Source organism: Chelonia mydas, chromosome 13, assembly GCF_015237465.2.
Source record: "Chelonia mydas isolate rCheMyd1 chromosome 13, rCheMyd1.pri.v2, whole genome shotgun sequence".
Taxonomy (NCBI): domain Eukaryota; kingdom Metazoa; phylum Chordata; order Testudines; family Cheloniidae; genus Chelonia; species Chelonia mydas.
In genome coordinates this window covers 39267061-39289599 of record NC_051253.2, presented here as the reverse complement: position 1 = coordinate 39289599, position 22539 = coordinate 39267061, and the positions used below count along the sequence as shown (strand labels likewise).

At 53.7% G+C, this 22539-nt stretch overlaps 1 gene segment (V, D, J or C); it reads left to right on the top strand.

Annotated features, from left to right (window-relative positions):
• Positions 1 to 15705: 15705 nt before the first annotated feature.
• Positions 15706 to 17608, top strand: LOC119567942. The segment is given in 2 exon segments: positions 15706 to 16132; positions 16383 to 17608. Coding segments are annotated over 2 exon segments (594 nt in total).
• Positions 17609 to 22539: the final 4931 nt, after the last annotated feature.

The window sequence follows — 22539 nt, the reverse complement described above, 5'->3', positions numbered from 1 at the left end:
TTAAAAATGAATACTGGCCACTCCAGGCTTGTATTACACTCCCAAGGTTAAAGCTTCTCTCTGACCTTGGCTTGGTAAACGCTGACACCACTCAAATGCCAAAAAACAAATAAACAACCCCTTTGAACCCAGAAAGGAGCACTTGGGAATTCCTCCCTGTGGGGTATCCTCAAGCCCTTTTACCCCCCACCCCAGGGAAGAGCTGATAAAGAAAACAAAGGAAATTAGCTGTTGCCACCAGCTAATCAAACAGCATATGCACAAACCTCTTAGGACACCAAATATCCAATCCTGTTCTTTAAAAAAGGTAAATTTTATTTAAAAAAAACACATCTGGAATTTAGGCTGTTGCTAGATTTTAAAAGAGCAATTCAAAAAATTAAGCACCCAAACTAGCTTTCCTGGGGGGTTCAGCTTAAAGGTTACAAGCAAACAAAAGCATCAGGGGTTAGTACAGTGGAGATCCACAAGCCAAAATAAAAAATAAGCCTGATTGTGTCTAACTAAACATTCCCTATCCAAATAATTTCTTCAAGGTATGGAAGATGAATTTTCATACCTGGTTCAAGCCTTACACAGCATTGCTGCTCCTTCTCCAGAGAACAACAGAAAAAGGGAAAGTTTCTTTCCCAATTTTAAAAGTTCTGGCCTTCCCATTGGCTCTTTTGGTCCGGTTACCACTCCTTTTCTTTTACCTGTGGGCTTGTTAACCCTTTACAGGTAAAGTAATCAGAGAACAGTGACCAAGAGGGATTTTACAGCTATCTGGCTGGCTGGCTGTCCATCAAAGGGAACTTCCCCCACCCCCACTTTGTTTATCACAGGACCTTTGGAGACTTGGTCACACAAACTGACGGTACCGTTCTTGTCAAAGAAGGAGCACCTTTGGTTATTGAGTGTACCTATGAGTCTATCCTATTCCCTTATCTCCTCTGGTAGATTCAACACCCCAATGAAGCACCAAAGTTATGGCTGAGAGATAAAACATCAGGGGGTGGCCAAGATGAAGGAAACAAGCAGGGGTTCTTTGCTGACCGTGTCCAAGACAAGAAATCCTTCTATTTGAAGAAAAGCTCCAGTGAAGTGAACGACTCCATGATCTACTACTGCACCAGAGACACAGTGGTTGCAATCAGCAGGGCAACTGGACAAAAATCCACTGAAGCACAGAAAGTCAAAGAATTCCCGCCCCCCCCCCCAAAAAAAAAAAAAACAAAAAAAACACCCAACATGTTTTATTTTCATAACTTGACTTCATTATGGTAACGAACAGGAGCAGCTAACAGGGGAGTTTTGCGAGGGAGTTTAGAGGGGGAGTGTGAGCAGGGGCTAGAACTCAACATTCCTTAAACTTAAAAGCCAGAAACACCCCCCTGATATAAGCAAAACAACAACAAAGGAACCAGCTGCAGGAGTAAAAGACAATGCAGGGTTTTTACACATCCCATCCCAAAGAGATACCTAAAAGCACCTGGGAACAAAAGGATTGAAACCACCAGTGTGGGAGAGAACAGGCTGGACCCAGGTCAGAAAAGGCAACTGACCCGAGAAGGATTTTACCTGAAGCAATATCTAGGGTGAGAAGTTATCATTTGTAACCAAATTCTTAGTGTATTAAGCTTAGCCTTGCATGTTTTGTTTTATTTTGCTTTGTGACTTACTTTCTTCTGTCTGTTATTACTTAAAACCACTCAAATCCTACTTTTTATCACTTTTGTTTATTAATAAACCCAGCATAAGTAATTGTTACCTGGGGGAGGGGGTGTGTCACAGTGCAGGACTCAGCCCTGTGGCACCTCCTGCTGGTCTCTCAGGGAATTAGCTCTTCCAGCCTCCGGAGCACCCTCTGCAGGCTGGTGTCCTGCTGCCCCTGTGTCCCTCCTAGACCCCAGTGCCCCTTTTACCTGGGGTGCTGCCCCCTGACAGTACCCCCCCCCCCAGTCTCTGGGTCTCCCCTCCCCAGGGAACACCCACCCACTATCCCCACTTCACCTCAGTCTTTGGCTACTGCCAGTCACCACTGAGCCCACGCACACTGGGGCAGGCTGCAGTGTATAAGCCAATCATCACATGCAAGGAAGGTTTAGACCTTCTGCTTCTGCCTACCTTTGGGCTGCCCCCTGCAACCCCAGTACCTATCCGGCCTTACACTAGGCCTGCAGCCTGAGGAGTTTCTAGGCCAGAGCTCCCCAGCTCCGCTCCACCTCAGGTACTCCGGTACACTCCCCAGCAACCAGGCCCATCTCCCTCCACCACTAAAAGAGACTCTGTCTACTCTTGGCCCGCTGCCCTCTTATAAGGGCCAGCTGAGCCCTGATTGGGGCGTGGCCACAGCTGAGCCTGCTTCCCCCAATCAGCCTGGGAACTGCTGGCTCCCAGCCGCAGCCATCTCCAGGGCTGATGTCAACCCCTTCAGGGCAGTAGCGGGTGGCCACTATGCTACAGGAAGGTGAGCTCAGTCTGTTCAGGCTGCCCAGCTGGCTGGAGCTCCCTCCCTGGGCTGCTACTGCTGCTGTTTGCAGCTCCCTCCCTGGGCTGGTGCTGCGGGCTGGAGCTCTCTGCCTCCCGCCCTGGAGGGCTGCTGCTGGCTGGGACCCCTTCTGGGAGACACTGCTGCTGTGGGGAGGGGGGGCCTTGCCGGCCTGCCCCCCCCATCCCCACCCCTCTGGAGGGAGGAGAAGCGAGGACACCACCATCACCACCACCGTTGTCACCTCTTCTGCCTGGGTCCTCATCTGGCTGGCCGCCGCCCGCTCGCTGCTGCTCCTGAGCTGGCTGCCTCGGGGAGGAGGAGGAAGGCCGCTGCGGGGAATTGTGGAGGGGGTTGGTTATTGGACTGAGTGACTTTAACAGCCGTGCTCCTGGGGTGGTGGTGGCCTTTTGCTGCTGTGGGGGGCCGGGGGAGAGGCGTGGAGCCCTCCTTCAGTCCTACTGCCACCCACCACATCTTTCTTCACCACCACCACTCCCCCTTTTTTGCCACCGCCCCCTCCACCAACCCGGCTGACCCTCAACACCTGCTGCTTGCCCCTCGACGGGGCTGCTCTCTTCTTCTCCCACCACCATCCGGGACTGTTTCCAGCAGTGAGCACAGACTGGAGTGAGCCCCACAAGCGCTCATGGGTGCACTCCCCCCCCGTCTTTTGTTTGGACTTGGCCCCCCTCCCTCAGTTGCATTTGCGTGGGGGGTCTCCCCATTACGCCCAGCCCAGTTTTCTCCTCTCGTAGCTCCCTGGAGGATTTTTCCCTGGTTGTTTGCCTGTCCCACCCTGACCCCATCCTAGGTTCCTGGGTTTGTTTGTGTGCCTGCCCCGCCCCAACCCCTACAAGTTTGTTACTTTGCCTGCCCCGCCCTTCCCCAGAACTTGGGTCCCCCCCGCCTTGTGCTCTACTCACCCCACCCTCGGTTGTTTGCTGTTCCCCCTGACTCCCGCTGATCCCTGCCCTGCCCAATCCGCAGTTTGGTGTGCCCATGTCCCCTTTCGGAGCGCTTGTGCCCCCCCCGCCTTTTTTTAAGTTGTTTACCCTGATCACTGCACCTCCCCTGATGCAATTATATTCCTTCCCCTTCTGAATGTAGCCGGAGGAGCTGGCGCCCCTCCCTGCGCCCGTGATTGTCCCCCTCTCCTTTGTTGTCCCCGTGTCCTCCTGTGGTTAGCACCCTCCTCCCCTGCCTGCAGCCCAGCGGGGAGGAGTGGTTGCTTCTTCCCTTCCCCCGGTGCTCCCCTACAGTTCCCCCCTGCCCACGCTGGTACCCTCCTCCCCGCATACAGTCTAGCGGGGAGGAGTGGCTGGCTCTGTCTCACCTTCCCTATTCCCCATACCCAGTTTGCTGGACCCTCCTCCCCTGCCTGCCGTTTAGTGGGGAGGAGTAGTTGTCCATTGTCCCACCCGCAATTTAGGGCCTCCTCCTGCCTCTTTCCACTATGGAGGAGGACCCTACCCCTGCCCTAGCCCTGCCCATGCTCCTGCCCCCACTGCTCCCATAGTTCCTCCCTTGCCCGCCCCAGCGGCTACCCTCTCGGCCACCAGGAGCCCAGACTCTGCCGCTGCCATGGCTGCCCCTTCCACCAGCAAAAAGGGCCAGGGGAATAAAAAGGGCAAAGGCCCTGCCCGGAAAACAAAACCTCCCGTTGCCGGGGCTGCCCTCCCTGCTGCGGCCCTGACATCTGCCGCAGCTCCTTCCTCCCCAGCCGTTCCCTCCACCAGGTCTGGGGGTGCTCCATCCCTTGCCCCCAGAGCGTACGCCCAGGTGGCTGCCGTCCCCCCGCATGCCACCGCACCATCTGCCCCAACTGCCACCTCCGGTGCCATTCCTGGTGGTCGGGGCCCCTTCCCCTCGCTGACCAGGAGGCACGGCGTCTGCTGCCTCCTGGTGCCCGCCTTGCCCCACACGGAGATGTACGTGCTGGCGTTGGCGAGGGTGGTAGGGCCCACGGCCATCATGGCGGCCTCCAAGATGTACGGTAAGGCTGTGTTCTTCCTAGTGTCAGAGGCCGCCGCTCAGGAGGCGTAGAGAAGGGCATGGCTATGGGGGGCGTGTTCGTCCCCCTAGAACCCCTGGAGGACTTGGGCGTACGGGTGGTATTGACCTCCGTCCCGCCCTTCCTGCCCAACATTGCCCTGTTGCCTGCCCTCTCCACCCTGGGGAAACCCATCTCCATCATCAGCCGTCTCCCGCTGGGCTGCAAGGACCCCGCCCCCCGCCACGTCCTCTCGTTCCGCCGGCAGGTGCAGATTCAAGAGCTGCCAGCGACGCGTGGCGGGGTGGCGCTTCAGGGGTCCTTCTTGGTGCCCTATCAGGGGGCCCATTACGGGTCCATTATTCGACAGGGGAGGCCCGGTGCTTTCTCTGCCGGGTGACGAGGCACGTCCGGAGGGACTGCCCCCTGGTCTGGCCCGGAGGAGCGTCTGGGACCCCCGAGACCCGGGAGGGCACCGGCCCTGTCACAGCCGGCAACCCCAGCAGCCAGCTGCCACTGCCGCTGCCCCTTCTCCCGCGGAGGAGAGGGCGGCGAGACCTCTGCTGGCTGAGGGAGAGGGCCCACCCCAGGGGGAGGTTTCCCTTCCTCCCATTGTCCCTCCCCTGCCGCCCCGAGCCCCAAAACGATCGCCCTTGCCCCCTTGCCCTGCCCCAGCTGACCAGCCCTCCACCTCCACTTCGGAGGGCTGGGGGCTCATCCGGGGGAAGCGCGGCGCACGTAAATCGCGGGCTCGATCCCTCCCCTCTGACGAGGAGGGAGAGGAGGCCCCCCAAAAAATGCTGTGGGGGGCTGATGCTGTTACATCTTCTGCCGCGCCCCCGGATGGAGCCCAGCAGGAGACGCCGGCCATGGCAGCCATGGCAGCAGACGGAGGTGTCACCGCCTCCCTTGTTGAGTCCCCTCCCGAGGAGGCCTCTGTAGGAGTTCCCTCGGCTCCTTTGCCATCTGTGCCCCCCGCCGTTGTTGACAGTGGAGCTATTACTGCCCCGGTTCCCGGCGGGGAGGACTCTGGGGCCACGGGGACTGGATTTACCTCCATATTCGAGGAGATTGAGGCCTTGGGTCTGACCCCGGTCACTCTAGGGGAGGACGACCCCCAGTCAGCAGGCCTCGATCTGGGTGGTGGCTCAGTTCCACCACCCCCTCCTCCGTCTCCCTGCCCCTCACTCCCAACCGTAGCCCCCGCTCTGGTCCTGGGGGCGCCCCTGGCTCTCCCTCTTTGTCCGGCCATGGATGGCACCTCACCTGAGGCTGCCGGGCCCCTAGAGGTGATGGCCGATGCCGAGCGGTTGGGCCCCGAGCCCATGGGCACGCCCTCTAGCGCCCGGACGGAGTGGTTGGCTTCCCCTCTGGAGGGGGCCCCACTGAAGTTTCTGTAGTGCCTGATGCCGTGGCTGCGGGTGACATGTTTCTCATAGCTCCCGTGCCCGGCGTCAGCGCAGGCCCCTCTCTGACCCCGGTCCCGTTGTCCCCCGCTCCTGGCCGAGAGGAGCCGCACCCCGATAGCCTGGTTGCCGGTGACCGTGACTTCATCAGTGTCCCCGCTCCTGTTCCTACCCCTGCTCCCAGCCCCTCTCCTGCCCTGATCCCAATATCAGCCCTTGTCCCTGCTCCCGCCCCCTCTTCTGTCCTTGCCCCTGGCCCAGTCCCCGCCCCCGTCCCCTGATCCTATTTCCGTCCCCAATGAATCGCTCGCCCCCTTCCCTGCCACCGCCCATGTTATTGCTACCCCCGAGGTTGTCTCGTTTCCTCTGTCTACGGACAATTCTCAGGGGGCAGTTTTTGTGTCCCCTCTTCCCAACATCATGGGGGCTGCACTATTCCCTCCGCCGCCCCCTCCCGTGCCAGGGATGGGGACGGGCTGCCTGACGCAACCGCGCCGGGGTTCCGCTCCATGCTTGCCCGTCTCTGCAGGCTGCGAAAATCTTTTAGGGACCTCACTGGAGGACAGCAGTGGGTTGCCTGCCGCGTCCCCCTCTGCACTGAGGGAAGAGCTGCGCCATTTCCTGCTGGACACTCATGGTTCAAAGGCCAAGGTGCGGCTCGCTCTCCAGCGCTGGGGGGACTTCCATTGCGTCCTCCGGGCCATGAAGGGCCTTTTGGGGGAGGGGGGAGGGACCGGGAGGCATGGCCTCGCGGCCTACCGGCAGGCCTGTAAGTTCCACGACTCCCTGATGACCTTTAGGGTCGAACATGGGTTGTTGCAGAGCTTGCTGGAGGCTGTCGATTCCCCTGCCCGTGAGGATTCACCCCAGCCCTCCCTATGAAGGACACCATCTTTGCCATGCTGAACACCAGGGGCTGTAGCATGGGTCTCCGCAGGAGCCAGGTGCTCCCCTTCCTTCGGGATGGGGGGTACTCTGTGATCTTCCTGCAGGAGACCCACATGGCTCCAGCCGTCGAGGCTAGCTAGCAGCAGGAGTTAGGGGACGAGGTTTACTTTAGCCACCTCTGCGCCCGTTTGGCTGGGGTGGTGTGGAAGTATAACATTGTATAAGTATAACGTTGTATAAGGGGACATGCTGGATACATTGTATATGAGAGGGCATGCCAAAACATGTTACAAAGTATCTGAGGGAGCACACGTAGGGACAGTTAGCTTTTGAATGGAGAAGCAATTAAGATAGAGCCAGCACGTCTAAGAAGCAGGCATCAGAATGGAAGGTGTGAAGGGCAATTAGTTAAGTTAACTGGAAGCTGTTAAAGGAGATTGTTAAGTGTGGCAGGTAATTGAAGATACGTGACTGGTCTCAGGGATCTCGAAGGGTGGTGACTAAAATCTTTTTCTTCTTTTGTCTGTAACTTCTCTGTAACTTGTTCTCCAAAAAATTGTATAAATTAAGAGACACAAGCCCCACTCAGGGGGCTCACTTCTAAATGTATTAGCAGAGCAGCTTTGCTAATAAAACAGAGTGATCTGATAAATTGTGAGTCTGAGTCAAACTTTGACAGTGGCCACCCTGTTCTCCCATCGGGCTATGGCCCGAGGTTCTGGGGGTAGCTGAGGTCATGCCGGGTCGCCTGTTGCACGTCTGGGCCTGTGTAGAGGGGCTGAGATTAAACCTGGTCAACGTCTATGCCCCGAATGCGGGCCCGGAATGAGTGCGCTTCTATTGGCAAGCGTCGGCCTTCCTCGGCACCCTGGATCCTCACGAGTGCCTGGTCCTGGGAGGGGACTTCAACACCACCCTCGAGGAGCGGGACCGCTCAGGAGTGGAGACATCCCAGGCAGCTGAGGGCGTCCTCAGGGAGATAGTGGATCATCGCTCCCTGGTAGACGTCTGGCACGACCACCACCCGGACGACGATGTTACCTTTACTTATGTCCAGGTGGAGGGGGATCGGTCGCGCCACTCCCAGTTGGACTGCATTTATATCTCGAGTTTCCATCTGGCATGAGCCTATGCCTCCGGCATCCAGCCGGGCCCGTTCTTGGATCACCACTTGGCGATCGTGACAGCCTCTCTCAGTCCGGAGAGGCCAGGGCCGGCCTATTGGAATTTTAATAACAGCTTGCTGGAGGACCTGGGCTTCGTGGCATCCTTCCGGGATTTCTGGCTGGCCTGGCGGGGGCAGCGGCGTGCCTTTCCCTTGGCGAGGCGGTGGTGGGATGTGGGGAAGGTGTGCGCACAGTTCTTCTGCCACGACTATACCTGGGGCGCCACCCGGCGGAGGGATGCAGTGATAGGGCAGTTGGAGCGGGAGGTTTTAGAGCTAGAGAGGCATCTCGCCTCTGGCCCTGAGGATCCACCCCTCCGTGCAGAGTACTGGGAGAAGTGGGAGGAGCTCCAGGCCCTGGAGGACCATGGAGCCCAGGGCACTTTTGTTCGATCCCGCATCCGCCTCCTTTGGGAGATGAATAGCGGCTCCCGCTTCTTCTACACCCTGGAGAAAAGGAGGGGGGGGCCAAAAAGCACGTCACCTGCATCCTGGCGGAGGACGGGACCCCCGTCACGGATCCGGAGGAGATGCGTGGAAGGGCCAGGGCCTTCTACGCTAACGTTTTCTCCCCGGATCTGACCGACGCCGATGCCCGCAGGGTGCTCTGGACCGAACTCCCGACGGTCAGCGTGGGCGACCGGGACCGGCTGGAGCAACCTCTCTCTCTGGCCGAGCTCTCGGAAGCCCTCCGTCGTATGCCCACTAATAAATCTCCGGGCATGGACGGGCTGACCGTGGAGTTCTACTGCGTGTTCTGGGACGTCCTCGGCCGGGACCTTGTCATCATCTGGGCCGACTCCTTGCAAAGCGGGGTCCTCCCTCTCTCGTGCAGGCGAGCTGTGCTCACCTTATTGCCGAAGAAGGGGGACCTCCGCGACTTTCAGAATTGGCGTCCCGTCTTGCTCCTCAGCATGGACTACAAGGTCGTAGCGAAGGCCATCTCACTGTGGCTGGGGTCCGTGCTGGCAGATGTGGTCCATCCCGACCAGACCTACACCGTCCCGGGCCAGACCATCTTTGACAACTTGTATTTGGTCCGGGACCTCTTGGAGCTGGGGCATAGGGATGGTCTGTCGTTCGTCCTCCTGTCCCTGGACCAGGAGAAGGCGTTCGACAGGGTGGACATGGGTATCTCCTGGGCACCCTGCGGGCGTTCAGCTTCAGGCCCCAGTTTGTGGGCTTTCTCCAGGTGCTGTACAGTGACGCGGAGTGTCTGGTCAGGCTCAACTGGACCCTGACCGCGCCGGTCAGCTTCGGGGGGGGAGTACGGCAGGGGTGCCCCCTCTCGGGCCAGCTGTATGCTCTGGTGATTGAGCCCTTCCTCCGTCTCCTCCACCAGAGGTTGACAGGGTTGGTGCTTCAGGAGCCGGAGCTGTGGCTGGTCCTGTCGGCGTACGCCGATGACTTGCTCCTCGTGGTCCAGGACCCAGACGACCTGATGCGGGTGGAGGCCTGCCAGGCCATTTATTCGGCGGCCTCCTCTGCCTGGGTCAACTGTGTCAAGAGCTCTGGCCTGGTGGTTGGGGATGGGTGGCAGGTGAGCTCCCTCCCACCCGTGCTTCAAGCCATCCGGTGGAGCACGGGTCCGCTGCTCTATCTTGGCGTCTATCTATCCACCACGCATCCTTCTCTGCTGGAGAACTGGCAGGATTTGGAGGCCAGGGTCAGTGAGCAGCTGCGGAGATGGACAGGACTGTTCCGGTGTCTGTCCCTGCGAGGGAGGGCACTGGTATTGAACCAACTGGTCCTGTCCATACTCTGGCTCCGACTCAACACCCTGAGCCCGGCCCTGAGGATCCTGGCCAGGCTCCAGAGGATGGCTCTGGAGTTCTTCTGGCCGGGGCTGCACTGGGTCTCTGCAGGGGCTCTGAGTCTTCCCCTGGAGGAGGGAGGACAGGGCCTGGTTTGCCTTTGCAGCCAGGTCCATGTCTTCCACCTCCAGGCCCTGCAGAGGCTCCTTTACAGTGCAGATAGTCCGGCGTGGAGCACGTTGTCGCACACCTTCCTCCGCCGCCTCCGAGGGCTCCGATATGACCGACAGCTCTTTTTTTTCCATCTGAGAGGCCTTCCGCGAGACCGCTCTGAGCTGCCGGTCTTCTACCAGGACCTCCTCCAGAGCTGGAAGCTTTTTTCGGCGACCAGGTCATTTGTGGCCACCGAGGGAGCGGACCTCCTCACTGAGCCCCTGCTACACAACCTCGATCTCCGTTTGCAGGTGGTGGAGTCTCCCGCGGTGTGTCGGAGGTTGGTCCTGGCAGAAACCACCAGTGTCGGAGACCTCCTGGACTACGACAGGGGGGATTGTGGGGAGCCCCGCGCGCTTGGACGATGCATGGGGCTTTCCACCCTTCTGACCCCTAGGCGCATACTCCAGGAGGTGAAGGCCGCCTTGTCACCCGATTCTCACGCTTTCCTGCGGCGAGCCCTGCGAGAGGGCATTCCCTGCTCATCCCTCACCCCTGGCCCTCCGGACATTTTTCTCGGGCCCCTGTTCCATGAGCCCCCCCAGGTCTCCATGCTCTGAGCCAGCTGCATACTCTGCAGCCGGTCCGGTTTCGAACCGCGCCCAGAAACCATCTGTACACGCTTGTGCTCCATACGTTAATTTCCTCACCCTCGTGTCCTGCCCCGACACCAAATGGCGGGACTATCTTCCACCTAAAGAGGGTGAGGAGCCCCGGTGGGCCAGCCTTTATTCCACTTTGATTCCACAGCCCACCAGGGACAGTAGTTGGCGGCTCCTTCATGGAGCCATGAGCACGGGTGTGCACCTAGCGCGGTTCACCCCTACACCTGAGGCCTGCCCCTTTCGTGGCATGAGGGAGAACCTGGCGCACACCTATCTCGAATGCACCAGGTTGCAGCCCCTATTCCGGCTCCTCCAGAACCTCTTGTTGAGGTTCTGGCTGCACTTCTCCCCACCCTTGCTCCTCTTTGCACACCCTAGCCGTGGCCCCACGAAGTCATGAGACCTCCTTCTGGCTCTGGCCAAAGTCTCCATCTATAATACCAGGAGGAGGATATTGGACGAGGGGGTGCTCTGCAACTGCTGGGCCTATTTCCATTCCTCCCTAGTTTCACGCATCTGGGCAGAGTTCCACTGGGCAGCGTCCGCTGGCTCCCTCGACAGCTTTGAGGAGCAGTGGGCTCTGTATGGGGTTCTCTGCTTGGTGTTCCCATCCGGTATCCTCATTTTGAACCTCTGACCTTCACTCCGATCCCTGTTTTTCATTAGTTGTCCCCCACAATCAGTTCATCCCTGGGTCCAGTGGTCCCTCCCGCTAGGCTGGGGGAGGGGCCTTTAGCAGTGGGTGGGCTTTCACCCGCCCACCTCCCTGGTTTTCCAGTACGACCCCGCATATCTCTTTCAGTGATATAAGGGTGAACACTTATGAGTTTGCCCTGTATAAGCTTTATGCAGAGTAAAACAGATTTATTTGGGGTTCAGGATCCCAGAAAGGCCATACACTGGTTGCTGGAAAAGTCCCTGTTAACTGAGAAGCCCCAGGGCTGAGATAATCTCAGTGTCTGAGGAACTGCAGAGGAGTGTTCCACAATCTCTGAGTCTGTGCTGGAGCTGACCGGGAATGTCTAGCACAGCAAGACAGAGTTCAGGGGTGCCCATTCCAACAGGAGAGTTGTTCTCAGCGGTACCCCAGCACACCAAGTGAAAATCTCAAGGGGGTCTCTGTGACCGAACCTGTCACTCTTGGTATAAGATTTGTTGCAATTATGTAACAGTTGTAGCAATAATGGTCTTTATGATCATATTGTAATCAGATAATGTCAGCCCCCTCCCACAAATTTTAAATAAAATTAGGGAATGGGACTAGCTGGTTTAAATGTGCATGGTAGAGTTAACAGATCTCCAACAATCCACATTAACTGAGGATTTAGCCCATAATGATGGCAATTCTGGAGGGAACCCAAGGTCCAGCTGTGATGATGATAATAGGTAGGAGCCCTGTTGTACTAGGCACTGTCCAAATACAGAACAAAAAAAGCAGCCTTCACTAAATCCACTTACAATCTAAGTGGAAGAGGAGACATCTGGGTGCAGATAAACAGAGGGAGGAATACAAGAAAACAATGAAAGGATATTGGGTGACACGACAGGCTATGGTCTCAGCACAACAGCTGCCTAATCCAGCTCACCACCAGTGAACCGCGTCAGTCAGCCAGGTTTTACAGCTGGCTATTATGACTGGAGTGTTATAAAAGAAACTGGTTTAGCGGCTGGTTCCCCCACAGATGTACCATAAGAGGGCCCTGTTTTACCAGCCACTTATCCAAATGCAGAGCTGTCATTTCACAGCCTGTTGCTTTCTTTGGTCTCGGATTCCCCTGTGATTTCTCCTTCCCCCTTTTGTCTACATTGCCAATTGATCCACAAAACTTTTGTCATTCACAGGTGCTTTAAAAAGCCCCCCCGAAATACAAAAGTTTTTCCGTGGCAAGTGGCAGTGTGAATGCTGCTTTGTGGGCAGGAGCGCTCTCCTGCCAACAAAGCAAATGCCGCTCATGGCAGGTGGAAGTATTTTGTTGGCAAAAGTGCCGACAAAGAGCGTTTACACATGCTGACTTTTAGCAACAAGGCTGTGTCGACACAGCAGGCTGCTGTGTGCTTAGCACCACAGTCACTCAGCAGAGGAGAGCTACGCTGCAAAGAAAGTGGGTGGATCTATATTTTTAAAGACATCTTTTCCCAACTCCTCCTCACAGTTGGAGGAAGGCAAGGAAGGAGCTTCACTCTTGCATGTTAGGGACAAGGTTCTGGTCCTCCTCATCCACTGAAGATGTTCCTCACCTGGGCCTCAGTGGCTGCAACATTTTTCACTCTCTGTGAGTAAGATTTCAGGTTGAGTGGGCCAGATCCTCGGCTGGTGTGAATTGTCACAACACCACGGAAGGCAGTGGAGTTACAAAAAATCCCATGAGATTCAGAGTTAACCCTAATTTCTTTTTTTAAAACCACCAGTTTATAAACCTTTGTCCCCGTTCCCCTAGTCTTTGCAAGTTTGGAATGTAGATAAACATCCCAGGTTCAAACTAGGAGCCATCTGTGTGCATGCGAGATATTTTTTTTCCAGAAGGGGCTAATGGAGAGCCAGTGACCCAGCCTGATGACCAAGTGACAGTATCCCAAGGGGAACCAGTGCTTCTGAAATGCACCTGTGGTGAATGGGGGAGAAGGGGTAAACACCATTTCTCTGGGCGTTCTGCATTAACCTCAGGGCTGGAGTTGATGCAGGGAGTATGGAAACATTTGCAGCTGAAGGGGGAATAAAAAGGGAGAGCAGACTTTACAGAAGATACATTTCTGAGAAGAAAAGGGAGACTCTTTCATAGTGAATCAAGTGATTCACAGCAGACAGCACATGTGTTTAGATACAAGGTCACATTTTGCCTTTTATATTGAGCGCCTGCTGGTATGGTGACACATCACACATGGCGGGGCAACAGAATTCGGTTTGCAGGCAGCGATGGTAAGCCAAAGAGTACGCGGGGTTGGCTTCTTCCACCTTCATAACATGTGGGAATGGTTTCAAACTGCAGTGCCCTCCTTTCCCAGAGCAACCAATGCCAGTTGTGTTTGCCGTTTAAAAGTGAGGGGCTGAGGTTTTGGAGTGAATGAGCAGCACACCCCTCCTCCCACCCCACCACGTGGCTATTCTCCGGGATGATCCATTTTGCCAAATGCGAACAGCCCAGCATGAACGGGGTCCTTTTACTGTTCCATTACAAAAATTCCCCTGTTTCAACCAGGTGACCATGAATGATATCACTGTCTTGAGGCTGACTCAGAAAGATAAAGACTGAATGTTGCTTGAATGCGACCAAAACCCAGGACTATTCACTCCCTTTGTGCTGCAATGATTCCAGCCTACTTGCTACTGGTTTGGCATGGTAAAGTGTCCAACCGTGGAGGACGGAATAAGGCAGCCCTCCCCAGAAACCTTCTGCAAAGGCTTTCAGAGTACCTCCAGGAGAGGTGCATGGAGATGTCCCTGGAGGATTCCTGCTCCATCCCCAGATACGTTAACGGACTTTTCCAGCAGATGTACTGGCTGCGAATGCCCAATTCTTCAGGGCAAATCAAACATTAAACAGAATTGTTTTTAATCCTTGTAGTGTCATTACAAACGTGCACTCACTGAGGTGCCTTCTCCACATTCAGGTTCCGGGAACCCGCCTTGGGAGGGTATTGACTACAGAGTGATGACAAGGTCCTGGCTGCTGGTGAGAATGGATTTCTCTGCTTGCCTGCTGCACATTCTCCTCCTCCTCCTCCTCTTCCTCATCCACAAAATCCTCCTCCATGTTGCGTGAGACTCCCCCCTTGCAGGTGTCCATGGTCAGTGGTGGGGTAGTGGTAGGGTCTCCCCCTAGAAAGGCATGCAGCTGATAACAGAAGCGGCATGTATGGGGCTCTGACCCGAAGCGACTGTTTGCCTTCTTAGTCTTTTGGTAGGCTTGCCTTAGCTTCTTAATTGTCATGGGACACTGCTGTGTGTCCCTGGAGTAGCCTCTCTCCACCATGCCCTGTGTGATTTTGGCAAATATATCAGCATTTCTTCTGCTCGTTCAGAGCTCTGCCTGCACAGATTCTTCTCCGCATACAGCGATCAGATCCAGTGTTTCCCGTTCACTCCATGCTGGAGCTCCTTTGTGATTCCGGGACTGCATGGTCACCTGTGCCGCTGATCTCGCCACGCTGACGAAACAGGAAATGAAACTCAAGAGTTCCCGGTGTGTTCCTGTGTAGCTGGCTAGTACATCGGAGTTGAAAGTGCTGTCCAGAGCGGTCACATTGGAGCACTCGGGGACACCTCCCAGAGGCCAATACCATCGAATTGCACAATGATGCGTCTGCACTACCCCACATTCCACCCAAGAAGGTCAATTTTAGCGCCACTCCCCTCGTCGGGGAGGAGTACAGCAGTCGATTTTAAGAGCTCTTTAGGTTGACGGGATGGGGTTGGTTGTGTAGCCGCATTGCTTATAAAATCGACCTAACGTGGCTAAATTCGACCTAACATCATAGTGTAGACCAGCCTTCATAGTGTAGACCAGATGTTCAACAAACATCTACCACTTATAGACCAAGCTACCAACTACCAAGCTACCAATAACTCAAATGTTATTTCCACTTGAACCAATCAATATGAAAGCCGGAAATCCACACAGTTACAAACGGACATGAAATGCTTTCCAAGGCAATAAAGAGGGGAAATTATTAGGTATGGATTTACAACAAATGGTGAGATTTACCAGACAGCTGCACAACTCCTTATTTTCTGGATAAATTTGGGAATAAGATGGAAATAGCTGGGACAGGTATGAAGGATGAAGCCAAAACATCCGCCAATGGACACATACCTTTGGGCAGTTCTAAACGGGGCTAGATGATAGAGAGAGAAAGTGTGTGGGATTTAGCAGCATACAACACGTGTTAAAACTGGCCTAGAACAGACAGGAATAGGGCAGCCACGTCTGTGCCCCGTGTGACATTTGATTGTGAATCCTTCCTGCACTTTCAGACTATAATCTTTTCTTCCCAATTCTTCAGTACCTTTTAGCGAGCTATACAGAGGTTTGGTGTAGCTCCTATGATCGCAGGGGAACTACACTGATTTCCTCCAGCTGCGGGATTGACCCCAATTCCTTTCCCTTGACATCAGGCAGATCGTGCAGCTGTTGAACAAGGGATAGTCCGACTGGAGTAAAAGTAAGAAAAACACTGAGCGGTTTAGGGGAAAAGTCCTCCACGCTCCCCACAAGGGGCCGCTGTTTTCTCACCGACTCGCCTCTCCGGCAGAGCTGTCTCGGGCTGGCCGTTCAGAGCCCCGCTGTTTAACCTGGTCTCGGATCCCGCCGCAATTTCTCCTCCCCCTTCCTCGAGTCTCCAGCTCCGTGCCGCAGCCAAAGAGCCGAGTGCAGGGGCAGCGCCGGGCTGCCTGCGTGGTTAGCACCACAGTGACTCAGCGGAGGAGACCAGCGCCAGTAGGAAAGGAGCTGCCAAAGTATTTAAGGCATCACCTCCCTGAGTAAAACCTCTCCCTCCCAGCTCCTCTTCCCAGCTGGGGAAGGCGAGGAAGAAGCTTCCTTCTTGGGCTGTGGGGACTGGGGAGGAGGTTCCATCCCACTCCATCCCTGAAATATGTTCTTCCCCTGGGTGTCTGTTCTTACACTGCTTCGGATTCTGGGTGAGTGGCGTATCTGCACCATTTCAGCTCTGTATGGGGCCAGACGGTCATCGGGTGGAAATGGCCACAACTGAAATGCAGCTGCATCCAGTTCCAGGCGATGCGGAATTAGCCCTGATTTCTTTTTGTAACCATTTGTTTATAAACTTTCCCCTCCCTCCAGTCTCTGGATGCTTGGGAGGTAGCTAAACACTGCAGGTTCAAGCCAAGAGCTGTCTGTGTGTCTATATAAACTTTTGTTTTTTTCCAGAAGGGGCTAATGGAGAGTCAGTGACACAGCCTGAGGACAGACTGACAGTATCCCAAGGGGCCCCAGCACTGCTGAAATGCAGCTATGACACTTCCTATATTCCCACGCTCTGGTGGTACGAGCAGTACCCAAATGAAGTCCCTCGCCTCTTGCTGACACAATATGAAGCATCGGGTGAGGAGGAGAGAAGGAGCCGGCGAGGGTTCTCCGCCACACCCGACAAACAGGGGAAGACTTTCCACCTGAAGAAAAACTCAAGTGAACTTCGCGACTCCGCCGTCTACTACTGCGCCATGAGCGACACAGTGATCGCACCCAGCAGGGCCGCTGCACAAAAACCCGCTGGGGGAAGAGGAGGCGGCACTGAAGATGTGTGGGTTCGAGCCCCAGAAGAACAGACTTTGCACAGCGCCATTGGAGTCAGTGAATCCCATGCCCAGGGTGTAAATGTGCGTCTCTTCACTGGAGTCAACGGGCCAGATCCCAGACAGTTGGGACTGGGTGGAGCTCTGCTAAAGGAAATGATCCAGTTCCTCAAAATGTTTTAAAATCAGTGAGGAATTGCATAGGAGTCAGCTGAGCTGCACTGGTTCCTATCAGCTGAGGATCCGAGCCATTATAATAGGACATTGGGGTCTCAACAAAATTGAAATGTTCCCCATTCCTAGAGGAAACAGAATATAAATCTCTTTTAATTTTTCAACAGTTTCTGTTTCCCATAACTGCCCTGGTGTCTATTGTGTGAAGGTTTTGCTGGTTTCAGAAATGCAGTGATCCAGAAATTGAAGTGAAGTCAGGAAAGATAGAAATACTGGAATTACAGGTACAGGAGTAGACCAGACAGCCATCTAGCACAGTATTTCTCTCTGACTGTACTTACCACCAACACCTTCAGAGGAAGGTGAAAGGAACTCTGGAGTGGGTAGTTATGAGGTAACTTCCCTTATAGGAGGTTTTCCCCTAGCCTTGTGCAATTGTACATAGATTTATGTCTTGAAGAAGGATTTCCTTCACCTTCCAATTTTTAGAGTCCTTTTTCAGTAAATTCTGAAAGTTTATGTTTAAAATCTCTCATAACATCCCAAGGTTTATTTATCCTGGCACACTCACTTATAGCTACACTACATGTCTACACTATGAAATTAGGTCAATTTTATAGAAGTCGATCTTTAGCAACTGATTTTATACAGTCGATCATGCATGTCCCCACTAAGTGCATTAGGTCGGCAGAGTGCGTCCTTAATACCATGGGAAGCATCGACTCACGGAGTGGTGTACTATGGATAGCTATCCCACAGTCCCTGCTGCTTATTGGAATTCTGGGTTAAGCTCCCAATGCCTGATGGGGCAAAAACCTTGTCGCGGGTGGTTTTGGGTATATGTGTCAGTCTTCCCTTCCTTCCTCCTCGAAAGCAATGGCAAACAATCATTTTGCATCTTCTTTCCAGGAACTACACTGATTTACTCCAGCTGCAGGATTTTCCATGACATCAGGCAGATTTTGCAGTAATGGAACATGGGATAGTCCGACTGGAGTAAAAGTAAGCGAAACACTGAGGCCTTGTCCACACTATGAAATTAGGTCGAATTTATAGAAGTTGGTTTTGTAGAAAGCATTTTTATACAGTCGATTGTGTGTGTCCCCACACAAATGGTCTAAGTGCATGTAGTCGGTGGAGTGCGTCCATAGTACAGAGGCAATTGTCGACTTCTGGAGCGTTGCACTGTGGGTAGCTATCCCACAGTTCCCTCAGTCTCTGTCGCCCATTTGAATTCTGGGTAGAAATCCCAATGCCTGATGGGGCTAAAACGTTGTTGTGGGTGGTTCATACCGTCAGGTCCCCCTTCCCTCCCTCCCTCCCTCCGTGAAAGCAACAGCAGACAATTGTTTCATGCCTTTTTTCCTGGGTTACCCATGCAGATGCCATACCATGGCAAGCATGGATCCCGCTCAGCTCACCGTCACTGTATGTCTCCTGGGTGCTGGCAGACGCGGTACTGCATTGCTACACAGCAGCAGCTCATTGCCTTTTGGCTGGAGACAGTGCAGTATGACTGGTAGCCGTTGTCGAGGGTGCTCTTTTAGCCAACCTCAATGAGATCAGGGGCGCCTGGGCAAACATGGGAGTGACTCAGCCAGGTCATTACCCTTTTAAGTTTTGTCTCATGGCGATTCAGTCCTGCCAGCAGTCCTACTGTACCGTCTTCTAATGAGCAGCCAGGAGATGATGATGGCCAGCAGTCATACTGCACCATCTTCTGCTGAGCACCCAGGAGATGACAATGGCCAGCAGTCGTACTGCATCATCTGCTGCTAGCAAGATGTATAAAGATAAATGAAGTGGATCAAAACAAGAAATAGATTAGGTTTGTTTTTTATTCATTTTCTCCTCCCTTTCTCCCTCCCTCTGTGAAATCAATGGCATGCTAAACCCAGTTTTGAGTTCTACCCTTGAGGTTTTGAGTTCTGTCCTTGAGGGGGCCATTCTGTTTCTTGCAAAGCCACCCCTTTTGTTGATTTTAATTTCCTGTAAGCCAACCCTGTAAGTCATGTTGCTGGTCGCCCCCTCCCTCCATCAGAGCAACAGCAAACACTCGTTTTGCAGCCTTTTCCCTGGATTGCCCGAACAGGAGCAGACGCCATAGCACAGCAAGCATGGAGCCCATTCAGCTCACTGCAGCAGTTATGACCATTGTAAACACCTCATGCATTATCTTGCAGTTTATGCAGAACCAGCACCTGAAAAACCAGGCGAGGAGGCAATGGAAGTGTGGTGATGAGGACGTGAACACACTTTTCTCTAAAACCGCATTCACCCACAATTTGGAGATCATGGTGTTAATGGGGCGGGCTCATGCCGTGGAATGCTGATTCTGGGCCTGGGAAACAAGCACAGAGTGGTAGGACCACACAGTGTTGCGGGTCTGCGATGATTCCCAGTGGCTCTGAAACTTTCACATGCGTAAGGGCACTTTCATGGAACTTTGTGATTTGCTTTCCCCTGCCCTGAAGCACAAGAATACCAAGATGAGAGCAGCCCTCACAGTTCACAGGCGAGTGGCAATAGCCCTGTGGAAGCTTGCAACGCCAGACAGCTACCGGTCAGTCGGTAATCAATTTGGAGTGGGAAAATCTACTGTGGGGGTTGCTATGATGCAAGTAGCCAATGCAGTCATTGAGCTGCTGCTATCAAAGGTAGTTACTCTGGGAAATGTGCAGGTCATATTAGATGTCTTTGCTGCAATGGGATTCTCTAACTGTGGTGGGGCTATAGATGGAACCCATATCCCTATCTTGGGACCGGACCACCAGAGCAGCCAGTACATAAACCGCAAGGGGTACTTTTCAATGGTACTGCAAGCACTGGTGGATCAAGAGGGGTGTTTCACCAACCTCAAAGTGGGATGGCTTTGAAATTTTCATGACGCTCGCATCTTCAGGAGCTCTGGTCTGTTTAGACGGCTGCGGGAAGCTATTTAGTTCCCAGACCAGAAAATAACTGTTGGGGATGTTGAAATGCCTATAGCTATCCTTGGGGACCCAGCCTATCCCTTAATGAAGCCATACACAGGCACCCTGGACAGTAGTAAGGAGCTGTTCAACTATAGGCTGAGCAAGTGCAGAATGGTGGTAGAGTGTGCATTTGGACGTTTAAAGGGTCGCTGGTGCAGTTTACTGACTCGCTCAGACCTCAGCAAAACCAATATTCCCATTGTTATTGCTGCTTGCTTTGTGCTCCACAGTCTCTGTGAAAGTAAGGGGGAGACGTTTATGGTGGGGTGGGAGGTTGATACAAATCGCCTGGCCACTGAATACGCGCAGCCAGACAGCAGGGCAGTTAGAAGAGCACAGCAGGAAGCACTGCGCTTCAGAGAAGCTTTGAAAACCAGTTTCATGACTGGCCAGGGTACTGTGTGACACTTCTCTTTGTTTCTCCTTGATGAAAACCAGCCTCCTTGGTTGCCTCTAAATTCTCTGTAATCCACCCACCCTCCCCCCTTCGATCACGGCTTGCTTGCAAAGGAAATAAAGTCACTATCATTTAAAAAACATGTATTCTTTATTAATTGGTTATAAAAATAGGGAGATAACTCGCAAGGTAGCCCGGGTGGGGTGTGGGAAGAGGTAGGATGGAAGGAAAAGGCTACTTTAAAACTTGTTGAATGCCAGCCTTCTGTTGCTTGGGCTGTCCACTGGGGTGGAGTGGTTGGGTGCCTGGAGCCTCCCCTCCCCCCGCGTTCTTGGGCGTCTGGGTGAGGAGGCTATGGAACTTGGGGAGGATGGAGGGCGGTTAAGCAGGGGCTGCAGCGGCAGTCTGTGATCCTGCTGCCGTTCATGAACCTCCACCAGATGCCGGAGCATCTCCGTCTGATCCCGCAGTAGCCCCAGCGTTGCCTCCTGCCTCCCCTGATCTTCCTGCTGCCACCTCTCCTCATGTTCATCAGCCACTTTCCTGTCCTCTGCGATTGTGTCCCTCCACACAGCTCTGTCAGTGCCGGACGACTGCATGAGCTCAGAGAACATGTTATCGCACTTGCATTTTCTTCGCCGCCTTATCTGAGAGAGCCTTTGGGAAGGAGGAGGGAGGCTTGAAACATTTGCAGCTGCTGGAGGAAAAAAAGGGAGTGAAGTATTTAAAAAGATACATTTTACAGAACAATGGCTATACTCTTTCATGGTGAACACTATTCACATTACATAGCACATGTGATTTTGGTACAAGGTCATATTTTGCATCTTATATTGAGTACCTGCGGCTTTGGTGTTACAGATCACACACGCAGTGCCGGGCAACAGATTTTGGCTTGTAGGCGGCCATGGTAAGCCATAGTCTTTCAGCTTCTGCAACCTTCATAACAGCAGCACCCTCCTTTCCCATACCAAGCAAAGCCCGTTGAATTGGCCATTTAGTGCTGCAGTTTTCCTGTTAACATGCAGCAGCAGAAACCAAACTAACCCCCTCCCCGCATCCAATTCTCTGGGATGATCACTTTACCCCTCCCCCCACCGCCTGGCTGGTGTCAGGGAAGATCCCTGCTAGCCAAACGTGAACATCTCAGTGCCAATGCTCTCTCTCTTCCCCCCCTCCGCCCCCATGTGGCTAACTGCAGGGAGGATTTCTTTTTAGCCACAGGCAAACAGTCCAGTAGGAACGGGCACCTCTGAATGTCCCCTTAATTAAATTTACCTATTTAAACCAGATTACCAGGAATGATATCACTCTCCTGAGGATAACACAGAGAGATAAAGAGTGCATGTTGCTTAAATGCCAGCAAACACTGGAACCATACGCTGCCAGGCTTTGTCATGCAGTGATACCAGATTACCTGCTACTGGCATGGCATGGTAAAGTGTCCTACCATGGAGGACGGAATAAGACCACTGTCCCCAGAAACCTTCTGCAAAGGCTTTCAGAGTACCTCCAGGAAAGCTTCATGGAGATGTCCCTGGAGGATTCCTGCTCCATTCCCAGACACAATAAGAGACTTTTCCAGTAGCAGTACTGGCCACGAATGCATCCCAAGTCCTCAGGTCTACTTAATCATTAAAAATGCTTGCTTTTATAACATATTATATTTACAAAGGTACACTCTCCAGAGGTCCCTTCTCCGGCTTCATTGGGTTGGGAGGGTATTTCAGTCAGGGTGATAAAAAGATCCTTGACTGTCGGGGAGAACAGTGTGCTGTGTGTGCTCCCCAAGCTTGTCCTCCTCCTCCTCATCTTCCCCATCTGCAAAATCATCAGGCATGGCAGAGAGTATCCCATCATCAGAGCCTACGGACAGGGGTGGGGTAGTGGTGGCGGCCCCCCCTAGAATTGCTTGCAGCTCAGCATAGAAGCGTCATGTCTGGGGCTCTGTCCCAGAGAGTCCATTTGATTCTTTGGTTTTCTGGTACGCTTGTCCGAGCTCCTTAAGTTTCACATGGTACTGTGTTGCATCCCTGATGTAGCCTCTGTCCCTTATGGCCTCTGAGATTTTTTGAAATGTTTTGACATTTCGTCTTTTGGAACATATTTCTGATAGCACAGATTCCTCTCCCCATAGAGCGATCAGATCCAGTACCTGCCGTTCGGTCCATGCTGGAGCTCTTTCTCTATCCTGGGACTGCATGGTCACCTGGGCTGATGAGCTCATCTGGCCAAACAGGAAATGA